This window comes from Canis aureus, chromosome 37 (genome assembly GCF_053574225.1).
Source record: "Canis aureus isolate CA01 chromosome 37, VMU_Caureus_v.1.0, whole genome shotgun sequence".
NCBI classification, from domain to species: Eukaryota; Metazoa; Chordata; class Mammalia; order Carnivora; family Canidae; genus Canis; species Canis aureus.
In genome coordinates, this window is record NC_135647.1 from 7,406,354 (window position 1) to 7,423,786 (window position 17,433).

At 39.8% G+C, this 17,433-nt stretch overlaps 1 protein-coding gene across 8 annotated transcripts in view; it reads right to left on the bottom strand.

The window, feature by feature from the left end:
• The window catches only part of CDKAL1 (CDKAL1 threonylcarbamoyladenosine tRNA methylthiotransferase), a 662,780-nt gene that overhangs the window by 554,153 nt on the left and 91,194 nt on the right, over positions 1–17,433 (bottom strand). For all 8 annotated transcript variants that reach the window (XM_077886100.1, XM_077886099.1, XM_077886094.1 and 5 more), the window contains one exon: positions 1,685–1,769. In XM_077886100.1, coding sequence (XP_077742226.1) covers positions 1,685–1,769 — 85 coding nt within the window. The remainder of the gene's footprint in view (positions 1–1,684; positions 1,770–17,433) is intronic.

Genomic DNA, 17,433 nt, shown 5'->3' on the forward strand with positions numbered 1-17,433 from the left:
AGGAAAAATATTTAAAACACCATTTCACAAAAAAGAGAAGTCCAAATGCCCACTAAACATATAAAAAGATGTTCAGCATCATTAGGAATCATGGAAATGCAAATGAAAACCACCATGGAATATCAACTCTACTACAAGACTGGCAAAAATTTAGAAGTCTGACTACATGAAGAACTGGCAAGAATGCAGAACAGCTACACACTTCCATTACTTCTGGGAGTAAACACTAGTTCATCCATTCAGGAAAAAGAGTTTGACATTTCTAAAGTCTGAACACACACATACCTGTTATCCAGTAATTCAACTCTGAGGCACATATCCTAAAATAACTCTTGCACATGCACACCAGAGAAGGCATTCAAAATATTCACAGCAGCAGTGTTCACAAAAGCAAAACTCTGGGAAAACTCTATCAGTAATAAGATGACAAACTGATTCAGTGAAATGTAAGAATAGCCAGTTATATCATGTCCATCAAATGGATAAAACTAAAATTCTAATGCTGAAGAAAAAAAGTAAATCTCAGAACACGCACAGCATGAGGTCCAATAAATAAAGTCCAAATCAGGACAAAACTAAAGCATGCATTTTTTAGAGATACTCTTCATAAATGATAAACTTATTAATAAAAGTTAGACAATGACTCACAAAAATCAAGGTAAAGATGACTTCGTGGAGGTGTTTCAGAGACACATGGTGGTTTCTAAAGTCTTGGCAATGTTACATTTCTTACGCTGGGTGGATATACTGGTGTTAAGTTTATTACTATATAAACTGTACAGGTTTCATAAAATTCTGATATACTTCATTTGATGTATTTCACAATAAAACCCACAGGCTGAGCTTGAGTGTGGAGCAAGGAGGAGTCTGGCTGGAAAGGCAAGAAGGACAACAGCTAAAAGAGGGTCCTGGAGCAGGTTTCACTAAGCAGGAAAAGGCATCAGTGGGGTTAGCTGAGGTTGAAAACACAGAAAAATGAGGACATAACTTATTTTTTTTTTTTTAAAGATTTTATTTATTCATGTGAGACAAAGAGAGCGAGAGAGAGGCAGAGACACAAGCAGAGAGAGAAGCAGGCTCCAGGCAGGGAGCCCGATGTGGGACTCGATCCCAGGATTCCAGGATCATGCCCTAGGCCAAAGGCAGGCGCTCAACCACTGAGCCACCCAGGCATCCCGAGGACATAACTTATAAAGCGAGGTTTCTGAGAAGGTGATTTAGAGTACATGTGAAAAAGGATCCTTCTTCTCCTTGAACCTGGGAGAACAGTAAGAAGCAAGGACTTACATGACATTCTCCTGCAGTGAACTGTGATTCCCCTGAGAGTGGGTATTATTAGCATCTAGCCTAGTGCTAATGGGCAGGAAGAGAAAAGAGGGAAGGACTGTTTCAAGTCAGCCCAAAGTGTGGACTGGATTCCCTGACAAAATGACATCGTGGATACTCAACAAATACTCAAATCACCTTTAATTAGCTAACGTCACCAATATTCAAGTCACCTATCAGAAAAGTCCACAATAAAGTTTCATTCTTTATCAAATCACGTCAAAACAGTAGAATCTTACCAAGTCCAATTCATACTCTTTTTGATACATACTAAATATTTATATTAGGAAATTTTTTTAAAGTGGATTTCCTGAACTTAACTTCACTTATTAAAAAAAAAAAAAAAACTTCCACTTACTTAATTGAGTTTCTAAAGTGGTCTTCAGCTGGATTTTTTACAGTACAACTATTCAGGAGCCATAAATCTGCCTCTGATGCATTTTCTATAAAGAAACAAATTATAAGAAAGAAATTTCAGTATCACATTTAATCATTCAAAAGTCTCCAAGATCTTCCTCCAACAGCACTGAGATACACAGAAGCAGGTGGACAGTCAAGTAAGCACGCAACTGCATTACACTAGATAAATGCTGTACAACATATGCAAATAGTTGTGAGAAACAAATATAAAAATTTGTAACCTGTACTGTAGCTTTTCACTTAAAATATTTTTTAACAAATAAGCATTTTCTTCCTTTCTTTTCCATACTTGAGAGTATTTTAAAACTTCCAAAAACTAAAGTGGAACTGGCCTAATCTTACTTCTGAATATGCAAATTAACTGCCCCTTTTAGAACTATATCAATATGTTTTAGGCACAGATGTTATCATATACTGAATATTCTGCAGCTTAAGAAGTTTTTAAAAATAGAATTTGTCTTTGAAAAAGTTAATGATTTACCTCAAAATGAGCCTTTCATTCCTCTCACCGGTTTGATCAAATATTATTATGTATGTGGTCCCCCCATCTTATCTGCAGGGACACATTCCAAGACCCCCAGGGGATGCCTGGGTGGCTTAGTGGTTGAGCATATACCTTTGGCTCAGGGCATGATCCCAGGGTCTGGGATAAAGTCCCACATTGGGCTCCCCACAGGAAGCCTGCTTCTCTATCTGTCTATGTCTCTGCCTCTCTCTGTCTCTCATGAATAAATAAATAAAATGTTTTTTTAAAAAATACTGAACCCTATATACGCTATAGTTTTTTCTACACCTATATATCTGTGATAAAGTTTCATTTATACATTAGGCACAGTAAGAGAATAACAAAAACTGGGATCCCTGGGTGACTCAGTGATTTAGTGCCTGCTTTCAGCCTGGGGCGTGATCCTGGGGTTTGGGGATAGAGTCCCACGTTGGGCTCCCTGCATGGAGTCTGTTTCTCCCTCTGCCTGTGTCTCTGCCTCTCTCTCTGTGTGTCTTTCATGAATAAATAATTTTTTTAAAAAAGAACAAAAACTAATAATAAAATAAAACAATTATAACCATATATTGTAATAAAAGTTATGTGAGCGGGTCTCTCTCTCTGTAAAAATATCTTATTATATTATGCTCACTCCTCTCCTTATGATGACATGAGATGATAAATGCCTACATAATGAGATGATAGCATGTCTATGTGATGAGATGAAGTGAGGTGAACACACAGGCACTGGGATGCAGCATTAGCCTACTACTTGACCTTCTAACAATATGTCACAGGGAGGATCATCTGCTTCTGGACTGTGATTGACCACGGGTAACTGAAACCGCAGGTAAGGGACGGGATGCTACCACCATACTGTGACAAACTCACTGGCAATGCAATCAATAACTCAAACCCATCATACCTATGAAAGGACTCTGTAAATGCCTTAAGTGTTTACTGGTTATTCCAATACCTTGTTGCCTAATGGCACGTACACACTGAAACAGGACTACCACAATGAAAAAAAAAAAAACCCAACATTGAAGACCGTAGCACCCTCAATGTTTACTAAGGTAGTAACAGAAGCTAAGGTACAATGACATGAAGAACCAGGAAAACAGAGGTCTGCGTGCATCTTCTCTACCTGGGAAGGGAATTTCAAGGGAAAGCATGACGTCAAAGGGATGGCGAGCACAGCAAGGCTTTTAGTAAATTGATAAAAACATTTTTACCAAACATTTTAGCATAAAAATGATGAAATATTTTTAGAGACAAGAATAAAAAATTCTCAGATCAATTAAAGGCAAGGGAAAGTGCTTATTACTATTTATCCCTCCTAACCCATCTCATTCCTTCCATGTGTATCCTCCTCCCACACCCCATGGTCTAATTTCCCTGCCAACAGTCAGAGGGACCTTTTACTTAAAAAATCCAGCTATGTCACTTCCCTGCTCAAACTCAGAAACAATGGGTACTTACATATTGCCCCTCATTCCCTCCCAATTATTCCCCACAATGACACCCGAAGACATTCCTCTAATATCAATCTTCTGATGACTTCCAGGGTATTCAGGGCCCTTCCAGATCCAGCCAGCTCCCCAGCTTCAATATTAACTTCTCCCTACATTCATCTGTCCCTCCAGCCATACCAAATCCCCTGAAATTCCTAAAGCCTGCACTACTCTGTCTGGCTAGAATATCATTGTTTCCTATCTACCCAACTAACTCCTACTCATTCTTCAGCTGCAGCCTGAGGTCATAGCTGCCTCTTCTCTGCACTCCCATGGTAGACTGTGAACAGACTATTCTAGTACTTTACATCCTGTATTAAAATAATTCATTTTTCCAGCCTGTCTGTATTACTATTTAAGAAATATAGAAGATAATATATTTTTTAAGATTTTATTTATTTGAGAGAGAGAGAGAGCATGAATGGAGAGGCAGAGGTAGAAGCAGACTCCCCACTGAGCAGGGAGCCTGACATGGGGCTCGATCCCATGACCCCGAGATCATGGCCTGAGCCAAAGGCAAACAACCAACTGAATCACCCAGGTGCGCCTGAAGACAACGTTTTTATCTGCTGCCCTCTGAATGCCCAGAGCCTAACACAGCGATTGATGGACACAGAATAAACATTTATATGCATGGAATGCTCAACAAGGTGCAAGTAGGTTCAGGAAGAGAGAAGGATGATAGCTTATGTGGGACCACATGCATATGGCACTTCTCCCATCCTGGTAAAGCTCTGAAGGCAACATTAACCTTTACGAATTATCTTCAAGAGAATAACCAATTTATTTAACAAATATTTAGGGCTGAGACCCTGCTCACAGTTACATGCTCAGCACTTACACCTGGTACATGGTAGATGCCGATCAAATACTGAGTGCTGATTTTTTAAAAGACAAGCTAAACTCTGAGCAATGCATTGCACAGATAAGAAAGAGTCATAGATGTTAACTAATGATTAAAAAATAAAGGCTAGGCATTTGTTTAAAATAAACAAATAGGGGCGCCTGGGTGGCTCAGTCAGTTAAGCGTCCAACTCTTCATTTCAGCTCAGGTCATGACCTAAGGGTGGTGAGACTGAGCCCCACAATGGGCTTCATGCTGAGTGTGGAGTGTGCTTGAGCTTCTCTCCCTCTCCCTCTGTCCCACTGCCTGCACAAATGTGTGCATGCTCTCTCTAAAATAAATAATCTTTTTTAAAAATTAACCTTAAAAAAATTAACAAACAAAAACATAAAGACAGAACTGTGTCAGATGCCAGCTTTGTATCCTGGCACATTCTTCTATTCAATCACCTTAAAGCCACCTCTCACTGTAAAGACAACTCTCACTATACATATTATAACAAAAGCCCTCTCAAGGAGAACTCCAGCAATAAATAAGGCAAATTATTCTACTTTGTCTGAAATGTTGCCAATGTTGGAATGTACAGACTTTCAAAATAAAGGGAATACTATGCTTGGTGATCTAACTGCAATCAACAGGAATCCAATGAATATACCAAAATGTCTAGAAAATTACACAACTTTTTAACCACCCCTCCAAAGAGAATGTCCTTTCCAAAAAACATAAAAGAGTTTCTTATCCAGTTATTTCCGAACTCAGTTAATATTGTCAGAACATGCTATTTATAAGCATAAATGTAGTCAGTAAACCACCATAACACGATGAAGATTTACTACGTGCCAGGCTCTATTCTAGGAACAAGGGATATGGCTGTAAGAAGAGTTTCTACCTTCAAGGAGTTTAAGTCTTGAGGAAGAAGCCTGATGAAAACAAGGTAATTTCAGGTACTGGTCAATGCTACCAAGGTGATGAGAGACAGTAAAGGGCAAAGAATAATTGGTCTCACTTAGGAGTTAATCTGAGTTAAGACTCAAGTAATAAAAGACCATGCAAAGACCAGAAGAAAGAGCATTTCAAGAAGAAAATCCCGCAAGTAAAAGGCCATGAAACAGAGAGCTTGTCGTGTTCTGGTATCAGAGAGACCAGTGTGACAAGACACAGGGAAAGTCGGTATAGGAAGGGCCAAGAGGCAGGCAGCAACCAGAGTGCTGTATTGTAAATATAACAGGAAATCACCACTGGGTTTCAAACGGCTAATTTCTACTTTGGAAAGCCCATTCTAGAAGTGCCATGAAGACTGTAAATGGGGCAAAAGTAAAGGCAATGGGGGAATAGGAAAGAAAACCAATTGGAAGCTGGTGCATTGGTCTAAGGAGTTAAGTGAAGAGCATGGTAACCTGTGCTGGGATTACAGCGATGGCAAAAGTGAGAAGCAAATGCGGGCCTATTCTGGAGGCAGAATCAAGAGCATTCACAGATAGATTAAATGGGAACAGTACAAGAAGGAATCAGCAGGGTTCACAAGCACATGGAAAGAATTTAGGCCTGAGCCTTTCAGGTGCTTGTGGTGACATTTACATTTACTAACAGGACGACGGTGTGTGGACAAGAGAATCAACAGGGCTTTTCATCAACATCTTCTCTTATTGCTTCTGGATTTTGAGTCATAATTAACAAGTTTCCTCTATTCCATCACTAGGGAGACTGACAATGTTTTCTCCTAATACACACATGGTTTTACATGTAGATCGTTGATCTGCTAGGAATGTATCCTGATACACATAGATCTCACTCAATTTTTTAAATGCAAAATGAAATAAAATCTTATATTCTCATATCAAATTGGAAAATATTAAAAGGTATGACACTATCTAGTGCTAGCAAAGGAATGGAGAAACTGGCAACTTTGCTGATGGCAATCTCTACTCACGAAAAGCTTTGGAACGCAATGTGAGAATAGCTCTCAAAAATTTAAATGTGCATCAGAACTTCTCTAACACGTGCTTGTAGACTACTTGCACCACACACGTATATATTTATATACACCTCTATATGCACATACATACATACACATATATACAGAAACTAATCAATTTTTTAAATCTCTGTGAACATTACTGACAAAGCAAAAAAATCTAGAAAGCCTACATATCCATTGTATGGAAACTGTTTAAATAAATTATGAGACTACTGCTAAAATATCACTGATTTGTCCAAAAAACAAGATACATCTGTAAATGATTTATAATAATCTTTATTAAATCATCAGGTAAAAGAAAGCAAGGTACATATAGGAGTTCTTGTATATGCTTTTTACAAAGGGAAATTCCATTCTAAGCAAAGAAAATTTCTGGAAGCATATACATAACACTGAGATGTTTGCCCTTGGGAGTCAGATGAAGGGCAAGCTGTTCATGTGCCCCTTTTATATTCTTTCTGTTTCCCATTTTCAAACTTGCATGGGCATTACTTTTATAACTGAATAACGTTTAATCCTGAGAAGGAATATGTTAATATTTCATTTACATCCATCTGTAGTGCTTGAATTTCTTAAAGTATGTATCGCTTTTTTTCATTTAAGAAAATGAAATCAAACTTTAAGTTTTTTTAAGTTTCCTTTTCCAGAGAGCTTATAATCAATAGTGTTCTCTCATTTTAAGGTGAGAATATAAAAAGCTATTTTCCTGCTGATATCCATCATGAAAACAGAGACCTGATATACATTTTCTGAGGGACTTCTCTCCCCACTGCTAAGAGCTTTTATACTCATTGAACCAAGAAAATGATGGTCATTGGCACACCACCTACTCTGAGGGTGAGGAAGGAGAAACAAATTATTTGTTTTAATCAAAATGCATTACTTTCCAAACTATTTCTTTATGTACACAAGAAAAATTATTTTTAAATCTAAAATAATTGAGTACATATTATGCATCCAGCAATGAACATGCATATCATATTCATTTTTTCCCCCACTTACTCTTCCCAATTTGAGATAGGTTCATTTTTACTCTAATTTTAGACAGGGAATCTAAGCCTTAGAAAGGAAAAGTAACTTGCCTAAAATCACACAGCAAGGCGGGGGGGTGGGGGGGGGGGCACAGGATTAGAAATCCAGACAAACTGACTCCAGAAACTATAAACTTAAGGAAATTAGAATGCCTCATTAGTGGTTCTTTGCCTCTTGATCAAAAATAATACAGACAATATCTAAAAACAAAGTAAAGAAGTATTACATGGCCTTGAGGTTGCCTCATGGTATTTTCTAAGAAGACTAATAATCAGGCTTCAAAAGGAACTTGTTTGGCTATTTCCAAAATTTCCAAGATCTTGAACATGTCAGCTCTTGGCCTTCTGTAATCCGTGGGAGACATGCAAATCAAGAGAGAATTAATAATGAGCAGAGGATCATTGCTCCAAAGCACAGGCTGACTCTCACAGCAACCAATCTTCCCTTCACCCTCAGGCTTGCACATAACGGCCACATGACAAAAGAGGTGGCCATGGTTCATATGCACACACTCAGAACACATTTATCTTTTTTTTTTTTTAATTTTTATTTATTTATGATAGTCACAGAGAGAGAGAGGCAGAGACATAGGCAGAGGGAGAAGCAGGCTCCATGCACTGAGAGCCCGATGTGGGATTTGATCCCGGGTCTCCAGGATTGCGCCCTGGGCCAAAGGCAGGCGCTAAACCGCTGCGCCACCCAGGGATCCCCAGAACACATTTATCTTACACAACTGTTCCATTGGAAAGTCACCTAGAAGAGATGCACATAACACAGAGAGAAGCCTATTCGTGGATTTAAGTAAGGCAGCTAAGAGAGCTAATACAAAAACAACAATAAAAAATTTCACTAAGAACAAAATGAAGATAGGGAAAAAACACTGATTATTTTAAGCCCACAAGCATTTTGAGGGAGTCTCTTTACCATGGAACTCTGGAAGACAAGTCCAAACAGTTTAAATGTCCATTATGCTTAATCATACCCAGGGAGTGAGTTTATGGTACAATCATTGGATGCCTTACTGCGAAGTCAGAGAATATAGTATGCTTTTGTAAGAGAATTTAAAAGTGCTGTTAAGGTGCATGTTTAAAAATAACTTCTTAAAACCAATAAAAAGTAAAATTAAAGTTCTGGTCAATGGATTTTTTCTTCTGCATCCCATTCTTTGTTCTCCATAGTGACTATGTAATGCACAGAATGGAATAGCCATGTTTTCACAATCTGTTTTACAATAGTAATTAAAATGATCCATGAGGGGGCACCTGGATGGCTCAGTCAATGAAGTATCTGCCTTTGGCTCAGGTTATGATCCCAGGGTCCTGGATCTGGACCCAGCCCCACATCTGGCTCCCTCTCCCTCTGCTCCTCCGCCCCACCCCTATAGTTCATGTTCTCTCTCTCTCTCTCTTTTTCTCTTCTAATCAAATTAATAAATAAAGTCTAAAAAAAAAAAAAAAAAGGATCCATGCCAAAGTAGGAGCGAAAAGAAGGAGCAAAGCCTCAGGAATGAAACTGGACACAATCCAGAGCAAAAAAACAAGAGGAAAATACACTCTCTTCTCCCCATTCCTACCCTCCAGGTTTCCATCGGTGCCTCCCATTGGCCTTTCTGACCCACAAAAGCCAAAAGATAGAGAAGACTGTGAGAGGCAGTTCCATGCAGCACAAAGAAAGTCAAGAGACTGTATCTGAGAGCCCACTGGCAAATGATTGAACGTAACCTCTTCCAATCCTCCCATCTTTCTGAACAGCACATCCACCCAAATGCTGAAACCAGAGACCTGGGAGCCACCTTTAATCACACCTTTCCCATTACCATCCCTACAGTACATCCAATTATTCCCAAGATATCTTACCTCCAAAATAATAGGAATGCCTCTACTTCCTTCTACTGTCACTACCCTAGTATGAGCCAAGATGTCTCTCCCAGGCTAGGCAACAGCCTCCTGCCTCCCTATAGCTGCAGTCAGGTGACTTAGAACCAATCAAAGAACCGGGCGCCTGGGTGGCTCATTCAGTGGAGCCTTTGGCTCAGGTCATGATCTCAGGGTCCTGGGATCGAGACCCCATCAGGCTCCCTGCTTCTCCCTCTCCCTCTGCCTGCTGCCCTCTACCCCACTCATGCTGTCTCTCGATTTCTCTCAAATAAATAAAGTCTTAAAAAAAAAAAAAAAAAAAAAACTATCAAGGACCCAAAGGAAAAGCTGGAGCTTTTTGTTTTAACAGGCTTAGGTAATCTATAATATGGATAATGAAAACTGGGTTCATTAGATACATCCTACTGGCAGCAAGCTGAAAACCTATTTTGGTAAGGGAAAGAATAAGTCACTATTGATAATTCACTACATACAAAAAAACAGAGCTGCTAAAAAATGCAACTATGTCTTTTTTTTCCAAGAACTCAGCAAAACACAATTCCAGTATATTGTTGAACAACAATGTTTCACACTTAAACAGACCAAGAAAATAAACAGCAACTGCATAAACAGAATAGGGAAAAAAAAAACAAAAACTTTTTATCTTTGGCCTTTTTTAACCATGTTGTAAAGCCAACTACTTACAGGACAGAAAGCTAGGGATGTTGGGGGTTAGACCTGTGGCTATATTCCCTCCTTAAGAGACTATATGAACATGGTTACAGCACAAGCAAAGTCAGAAGTAGGCCAGAGAAGGCTCCACAGCTGGTTTGATAGTCTGAGGTCATTTTTTAATGGCTGAACCCTCACAAGATGGACTAAAATATAAAATGTAAATTAAAAACACAAATTTTCCTTTTTAAAGTAGGTTGAAGAAAAACAACAGGGCCATGGCAGTTTGGGTTCTGTCTTCCTCCCTGTTGCAAATCCGCTTTGCGGTTGTGGTTGGATGCTGCAGTGCCGAGCACCCATGGGTGGCACTGTCTACAGCAGGCTCTCCACTCACAGGTAGTGGAGTATAAGTGGGTAAAGGTGGCCTTTATTTTTAAGTTTAATTTTTCCTTTTGCTGTTTAGTTATCCTCATCGGTCTTTGCTTCTTGGTATCAACATCATCATCCTCAACATCTCCTGCTGCCCATTTGCTCCAGTCTACCTCAGCTTCCTCATCGTCATCTCCACCCTCTTGATCCTCCTCCCCGGGCCCTAGGCCCCACTGGTGGCCTCCGGCTCCCCACTTTCCTCATCAGCATCCCCACTAGCAAATATAGATTTTCTACCCTCTGCCCTGCCACTATTTCCTTCTCATCTAGTAAGTCCTTGACGGTGACACAGAGCTGGTGTCCACAACCACATCTGATATGGTGGGGCACACCAATGATCCAATGCAGCCAACTAGAAAGAAATTCAGAGCGTATGAACTATGGTGATAGGGTTACCTGAGTCTGCACTGGCAGAGGGAGTGCTGGAGGTGATAGATACAGCAAGCATGGAGCCAGATAGGGGAAAACTGCCAGGATGACTTTCCAGAGCAACCAGTCTAATCAAACCTTAAATTCATGTATTCTATGGAAAATTTCCTTCCTGATTCAAATAGTCTAAAAGTAATATGCTGAAAAAGAGTTCTGTGTAGCCAAGGAGCAAATTATAACCAAGAAAAACGACTCACTAGTAAATATGCAAAACATCTGGTTTTCATTCAGAATGATATACAAACCCTCAATTGTGCAGCACAAATCAATAACTTGAGTCATCTGCTGGGAATGACCAATTCACCCTGATGACCAATTTCTAAGACAAATTCTAGAGTACAGAAATATCTCCTTGAAGTAAAGCTTACATTATATGCTGAATATCATCTCAAATACAAGAGCTACCTCTGGATTTTTAATCTTGGAAACTTACTAAATCAAAACTTACCACTTTGGTGGTAATCAAAAGAAAAAAGCCCATAGGAAACTGCCAAGACAGGAAAGATCCAAATAAAAGATAAAGTTACAGATTAGGTCTAGGTTCGCTAGACTCCAAAGGGCAAAGAACACCAAAGATCTCTGACTAAAACAGTGAAGCTGAATGTATGGAGTCAAGGACTCCAAGGCCAGTCTATTCTGATGTGTCAAGAGTCCACCCATGTTAGATATTCTGATACAATCCCTAGAGAGAAAAAAAATGAGCTGGCTATACACTTAGTAGGCATCTAGTAATTGTCCAACTGATTAACAGTTATCCATAAATAATATTCCCCAAATAGTAATTTCAGACTTTCTAAAATTACAAATATGAGTTATCAATTTGAGACCAAAAATAAGTAGCAACAAAAAGAAGAAACAATACTAGGGGGCACCTGGGTGGCTCAATTTTAAGCATCAGCTCAGGTCATGATCTCAGTGTCCTGGGACAGAGGCCTGTGTGGGGCTCCCTGCTCAGCCGGGAGTCCACTTCTCCTTCCCCTTCTGCCCCCCACCCCACCCCCGGCCACCCCTGCTTGTGCGCACGCTGTCAAATAAATAAAGTCTTAAAAGAAAAAAGAGACAGATCTATAGTGACAAAAAGGGAGGCTGGTCGCTGCCTAGGGCTGCGAAGGCCTGGTGGACTGAGAAGAAAGATGTGGAGTTTCTATTTGGAGTAATGAATAGGTTTTAAATTGAACGTGGTGATAGATGCACAACTCTGTGAGTATACAAAAAGCTACTGAATTGTATACTTCCTTTTTAAAAAAAAAAGATTTTATTTATCTATTCATGAGAGACACACAAAGGGCGGGGGGGGGGGTGGGCAGAGACAGACAGAGGGAGAAGCAGACTCCATGCAGGAGCCTAAAAATCCAACTGCTAAAAAATGCAGTGGGACTCGATCCCGGGTCTCCAGGATCATGCCCTGGGCTGAAGGCAGCACTAAACCGCTGAGCCACAGGGCTGCCCAAATTGTACACTTCCAACGGTATATAATAGGGCAGTTTTAATACATTAAAAAAAAAAGTTTTAAATACAAAGAAAAAAAAAAAACACATTAAAGACAAGCTCGAGCCATACCCTCGTTGTTCTCCATTTCTGGGCCCTCTGCCTAAATGCCTCTTCCACCACTCTGCCCCTGGCAGGCTCCTACTCAACCTTTCACAGCTTGGCTGCATGTCACCTGCCCTAAGAGGCTGTCCCCACCCTCTTCAGAAAGAGGAAAGCACTGCTTCCCCCATGCCCACAAATGAGCTCATGGCACTCCGTGGCAAATATTCCTAGATATGTCTCCCCCAATCTATGACCCTCAATGCTACACTCCCAGGGCCAACCTCAGGACTTAGAGGAGAGTATGCCATCACCGTCAACGGATGGATGGATGGATGGATGGATGGGTGGATGGATGGATGGAAGGAAGGAAGGAAGGATAGAGGGAAGGAAAGAACAAAGGAATGAAGGGAAAAAAAAGAAAACAGAAGGAAGAATGAACAAACAAGCAAAGATCAAGGACACAGAAAGCCATGTTAATGAATAAGCATCAAGACCAAACAAGAGGCAAACGGACTAGTTCTTGTCAGCAATCAAAAAGTTACCACTAGAAAAAAACTTTCAGTAGAGGTGGTTGTGAAGGTCTGACAGAGAATCCAGTATTTCTCCCAGGAGAGCTGCTTGTTCTAAAAGGAACACACACACACCAGGCAACCTCTCAATCTACAGGTCACTGTATACCAGTAAAAAAACTACACTTACAAAAATATCATGAAAGATGTTTTTTTCATCCTACAGGAATAATAATTATAGAAAAAAAAAAGAAAAAGAAAAAACCCTATGCATTAAAAATAAATTAGAAGGCCCGACGCGGTAGATCTTCCACAGGCCTGATCTCTACCATCTGGAGGTTCTTACAGGGATCTAGAGACATTTTCTGCATCACCTGACTAGCTCATCTGGAAGGGCTGGCTGCTCAGAAAGCTGGCTCCAACCCCAAAAGTCTTCTTCATCTAATTATTCAACAGCAGCCCAAGCTTAGACCTGGAAAGCTACGGTTCTCATGTTGGCCTTGAAGGAGGCTGTTTCAATAATAGTTCAGGGATTAGGTAATAGGACCAAAGGTAGACTGTTCATTATGGGAAAACAAAGGCTCAATTAGGAAAGAGGCTTTTATAAAAATACAAGTACTTGTAGCTGCCTGGATATGGGAAATGACAGAGGGAGGAGCTAAAGGTTTCTGAACTGGAGAGTTGACAGAGAGAGAGAGAGACACTGAGACACCATAACAAAGGAAGAAGCTCTACAGAGAAGCAGATCAGAGGAGGAGAATGTAGCTTCAGTGGGAAACATGATGTTCACTTTAAGATGACTATCCAGTGATCCACGCCAAGCGACCGCACCACAAGCAACTGTAAACACATGAAAGAACTCATCTAAGATCAGGGATGCCCACGTCACCAGGGATGACAGACAGCAGGCAATGGGGTGAGGAGGGCTATTTTACAGCAGGGGTAAAAATCATCAAGAAGATGGAAATATGTCACACAGGCATAGTAAGCGGTCAGGACTTCAAAAGAGGAGTGTTCGCCTGATTGAGTAATGGTGACAGAACAATGGACTTAAAGTGGCAGCGCAGAACACTCTGCTGACCTCTTCTCCACCTTATGAATCAGAGGGCATTTGCCTAGAAGTCACAAGTGCAATTGAAATGCTTGACTTGATTTCCTACAGATTTCAATGTGACTATGCAATAAATTAGAGCTCAATAACCACATTTGCATAGCATTTTACCACTTGCAAAGCATTTTTAAATACATTATCTCATCTGAGCTCCACAACATCCCCATGAGGTAAGTATTTATAATCTCCACCTTCTGGATGAGGAAACAGGTAAGAAAAATGTCGTGACTTGCAAAAAGGCATCATAAGCAGGAAGTTGGGAGGTAAGGCCAGGATGGATCACTTACTCTCAAGGCTAAACTGACTCTGCACTACCAATTTCCCTCTGAGGAAGCGACTGTGATGTGAGCTGTCCTCACTCACTCCCATGTACAGGCATTTTCTCTTTCATAATGCCCCAAACTAAGCTATTTATTCATACATACACTCACCTATTTTCCTCTAAGGAAAATAAATTTTACATTTAGGATATTACAAATTACCTCTACTCCTCGTGAAAAGAGTTATAAGTAGAAAGAAGAGGTGAGAAAGCAAGTAACAGGGGCTGATTAAGAATATAAGCTAATTAAGAATATAACCACCAAGAGAAAACTGGAACTCCCCTTACCCTCTCTACCCTTCTCTATCGATTTACTACAAAGTCACTGAGTGGGGCTGAAAGAAGCAAGCAACAGTACTAGGGGAAGGTGAGAGGCAGCACAAGGAGTATCAGAGCCCATCCGCAGTAAAAAGGGTGTCAGAGCACAAGCAGAATGAGGAAGGTATCTGTATAGGAGGATGGTGGCATGGGGTATCAGTGCCCGAGAAACAAAGAGCGTGAGTATGGTCAAAAAGGAGAGTGGTCTGACATGAGATAGCACAGTTTGAGCAAAGTGAGAGCACCCACCAAGGCAGACAGCTCAGCTCAGAGTTGCAGAGACTGAGAAGAGCAAGACAGGCATCCCTGCAGGGGATGGCCCAGCCTGGGTTGTCAGGACTACAGTACAAGGAGATGGACAGGTGCATGAAAGGGCAGCCTGGCATGGAGTATCAAAACCAAAGGGAGGTAAGGTGGCTCTGCCAAAAGCACACACAAGGTGAGAGAGGGAGGTGTGTGTGCAGGAGGATGGCCCCATGCAGTTTTAGAAGAACATGTGCAGAATGCACTGGAATCCAGTAAGGACAAGCAGGCATCCGTGTAAAAACACAGCAAGATGCAAGAGCACAGGAGTTCCAGAAACATCAAGGTTTGATAAGGAATAGAAAATTGACACTCCCCCAAAAAAACTCTCACAAAATACATCCTAAAGGAAAAAATAAACTTTACAGTGTGGAAACTCAGCAGACACCACCTTAACAAATTGATCAAAGTTAACATCACCAATAATGAGACAAATGAAAGTCAGGTGCCACATGACAGGACACATGGAGAGGAACCAGCATTGCTTTCAAAGATATTCCTGCCAAAGATGCAAAACTTGAACCTACTCGTGAGAGACATCAGAAAAACACAAGTTAGAGAACAAACATTCAAATTACTGGACTACACCCCCTCAAAAATGTCAAAGATAAAAAGCCAAGAAAAAAGACAAAAACTAGTCCAGATTAAGGGAGTCTTCAAGACATCTGAAAAGTCCATGCAAGAAGGGATTACAAAATTGGTCCCCCTACTGTAAATACAGGGCACCACAGGAATAACGTGAAAGCAGCGGCTCGCAGACCAGGTGGCAGTGCCGTGCAGCTGTTAATGCCCCATGTTTAATGGCTATATTGGGGTTGTATAAGAGAATAACTTCGCAGACACTGAAGAAATTTGGGAATGATGAGGCATTGAGTAAATAGCTTCCCAGCAAATGGCTGAAAGAAGAGATTTTCGGTATTGCTCTTGTAACTTTACTATAAACACCATTTTTTTAAGTGTTATTTTTGAAACGAGATTAGAGAAGTAGGCTGCTCAGCAATATAAGGAGATATAGCTAATACCAAAAAAAAACAAAAAGAACAAAACAAAAATAAACCTCTAAGAGAATGTAAAGCACTATAAAATAAGAAACATGACTCTATCTGCAAGGACATATTTTTTTTCCCTGACAGGAAAACAAGGATCAGTTTTATGGAAACAGCATCAGTGGCAGGACCAATAAAGCTACTGACAAAGTGGGGTTTTTTTTTTAATGTTTAAAAAATAAATATTAAAATGTTTTTAATATTTATTTTAAAAAGTCAAAAGAGAAAAAAAAAGAATATTCACATGTATGATTTTCATAAGTCTTTCCCTATATACAGAGAAATAAGTGAAGTTGATTCAGGGCCAAGTAATTAATATCTCCAGTTCCTTTAGTATTGTATTAGATAACATTCAGACTTTAACATTTTACTATTCACATACTACCTCATTTCCAACTAAAAAAGAGTAATCTAGCTTCCTTCATAGTATTTTTAAATATCCATAATACATTCAAGATATATTCAGAATAAAAACAGTAATAAACTAGGGGAAAATAGTATTTTCCTCAAACACAAAAAGAGCATCTACCGAAGATCCTACAGCTGACATCATACCTAACACTGAAAGACTGAATTCTTTCTTCCTAAGATCAAGGATCCAGAAAAGATGTCTAATCTTACCTCTCGTATTCAACATAATACAGGAAGGTCTAGAAGACATGGTGAAGCAAAAGAAGAAATAAAACAAATATCAATCAGAAAGAGGGAAATAAAACTCTGCAGATAATATGATTATCTATGTAGAAAATTCCAGTTATTTGCAAAAAAACAAACTCCTAGCAATAAGTGAATTCTGCAAGGTTGCAGAATATAAGATCAACAAACAAAAGTCAATTGCATTTGTATATACCAACAACGAATAAGTGAAATCAAAATCAAAAAAGCAATACCACGCAGCCTGGGTGGCTCAGCGGTTTAGCGCCGCCTTCAGCCCAGGTCGTCATCCTTAGAGACCCGGGATCGAGTCCCATGTCGGCTCCCTGCATGGAGCCTGCTTCTTCCTCTGCCTGTGTCTCTGCCTCTCTCTCTCAATCCTCTCTGTGTGTTCTCATGAATAAATAAATAAAATCTTAAAAAAAAAAAAAAGCAATACCACTTACAATTGCCCCAAGAACATGAAAAACTTAGGTATAAACCTAACAAAATATGTACTGGATCTGTAGGCTAAAATTATAAAATTTTGTTGAAAGAAATGAAAGAACAACATCACTGGAGAGACTTATCATGTTACTGGATTGGAAAAAGTCATAAAGATGTTAATTCTTCCCCAAACTAATCTATAAGTTTTAACACAATTCCTATCAAAATTC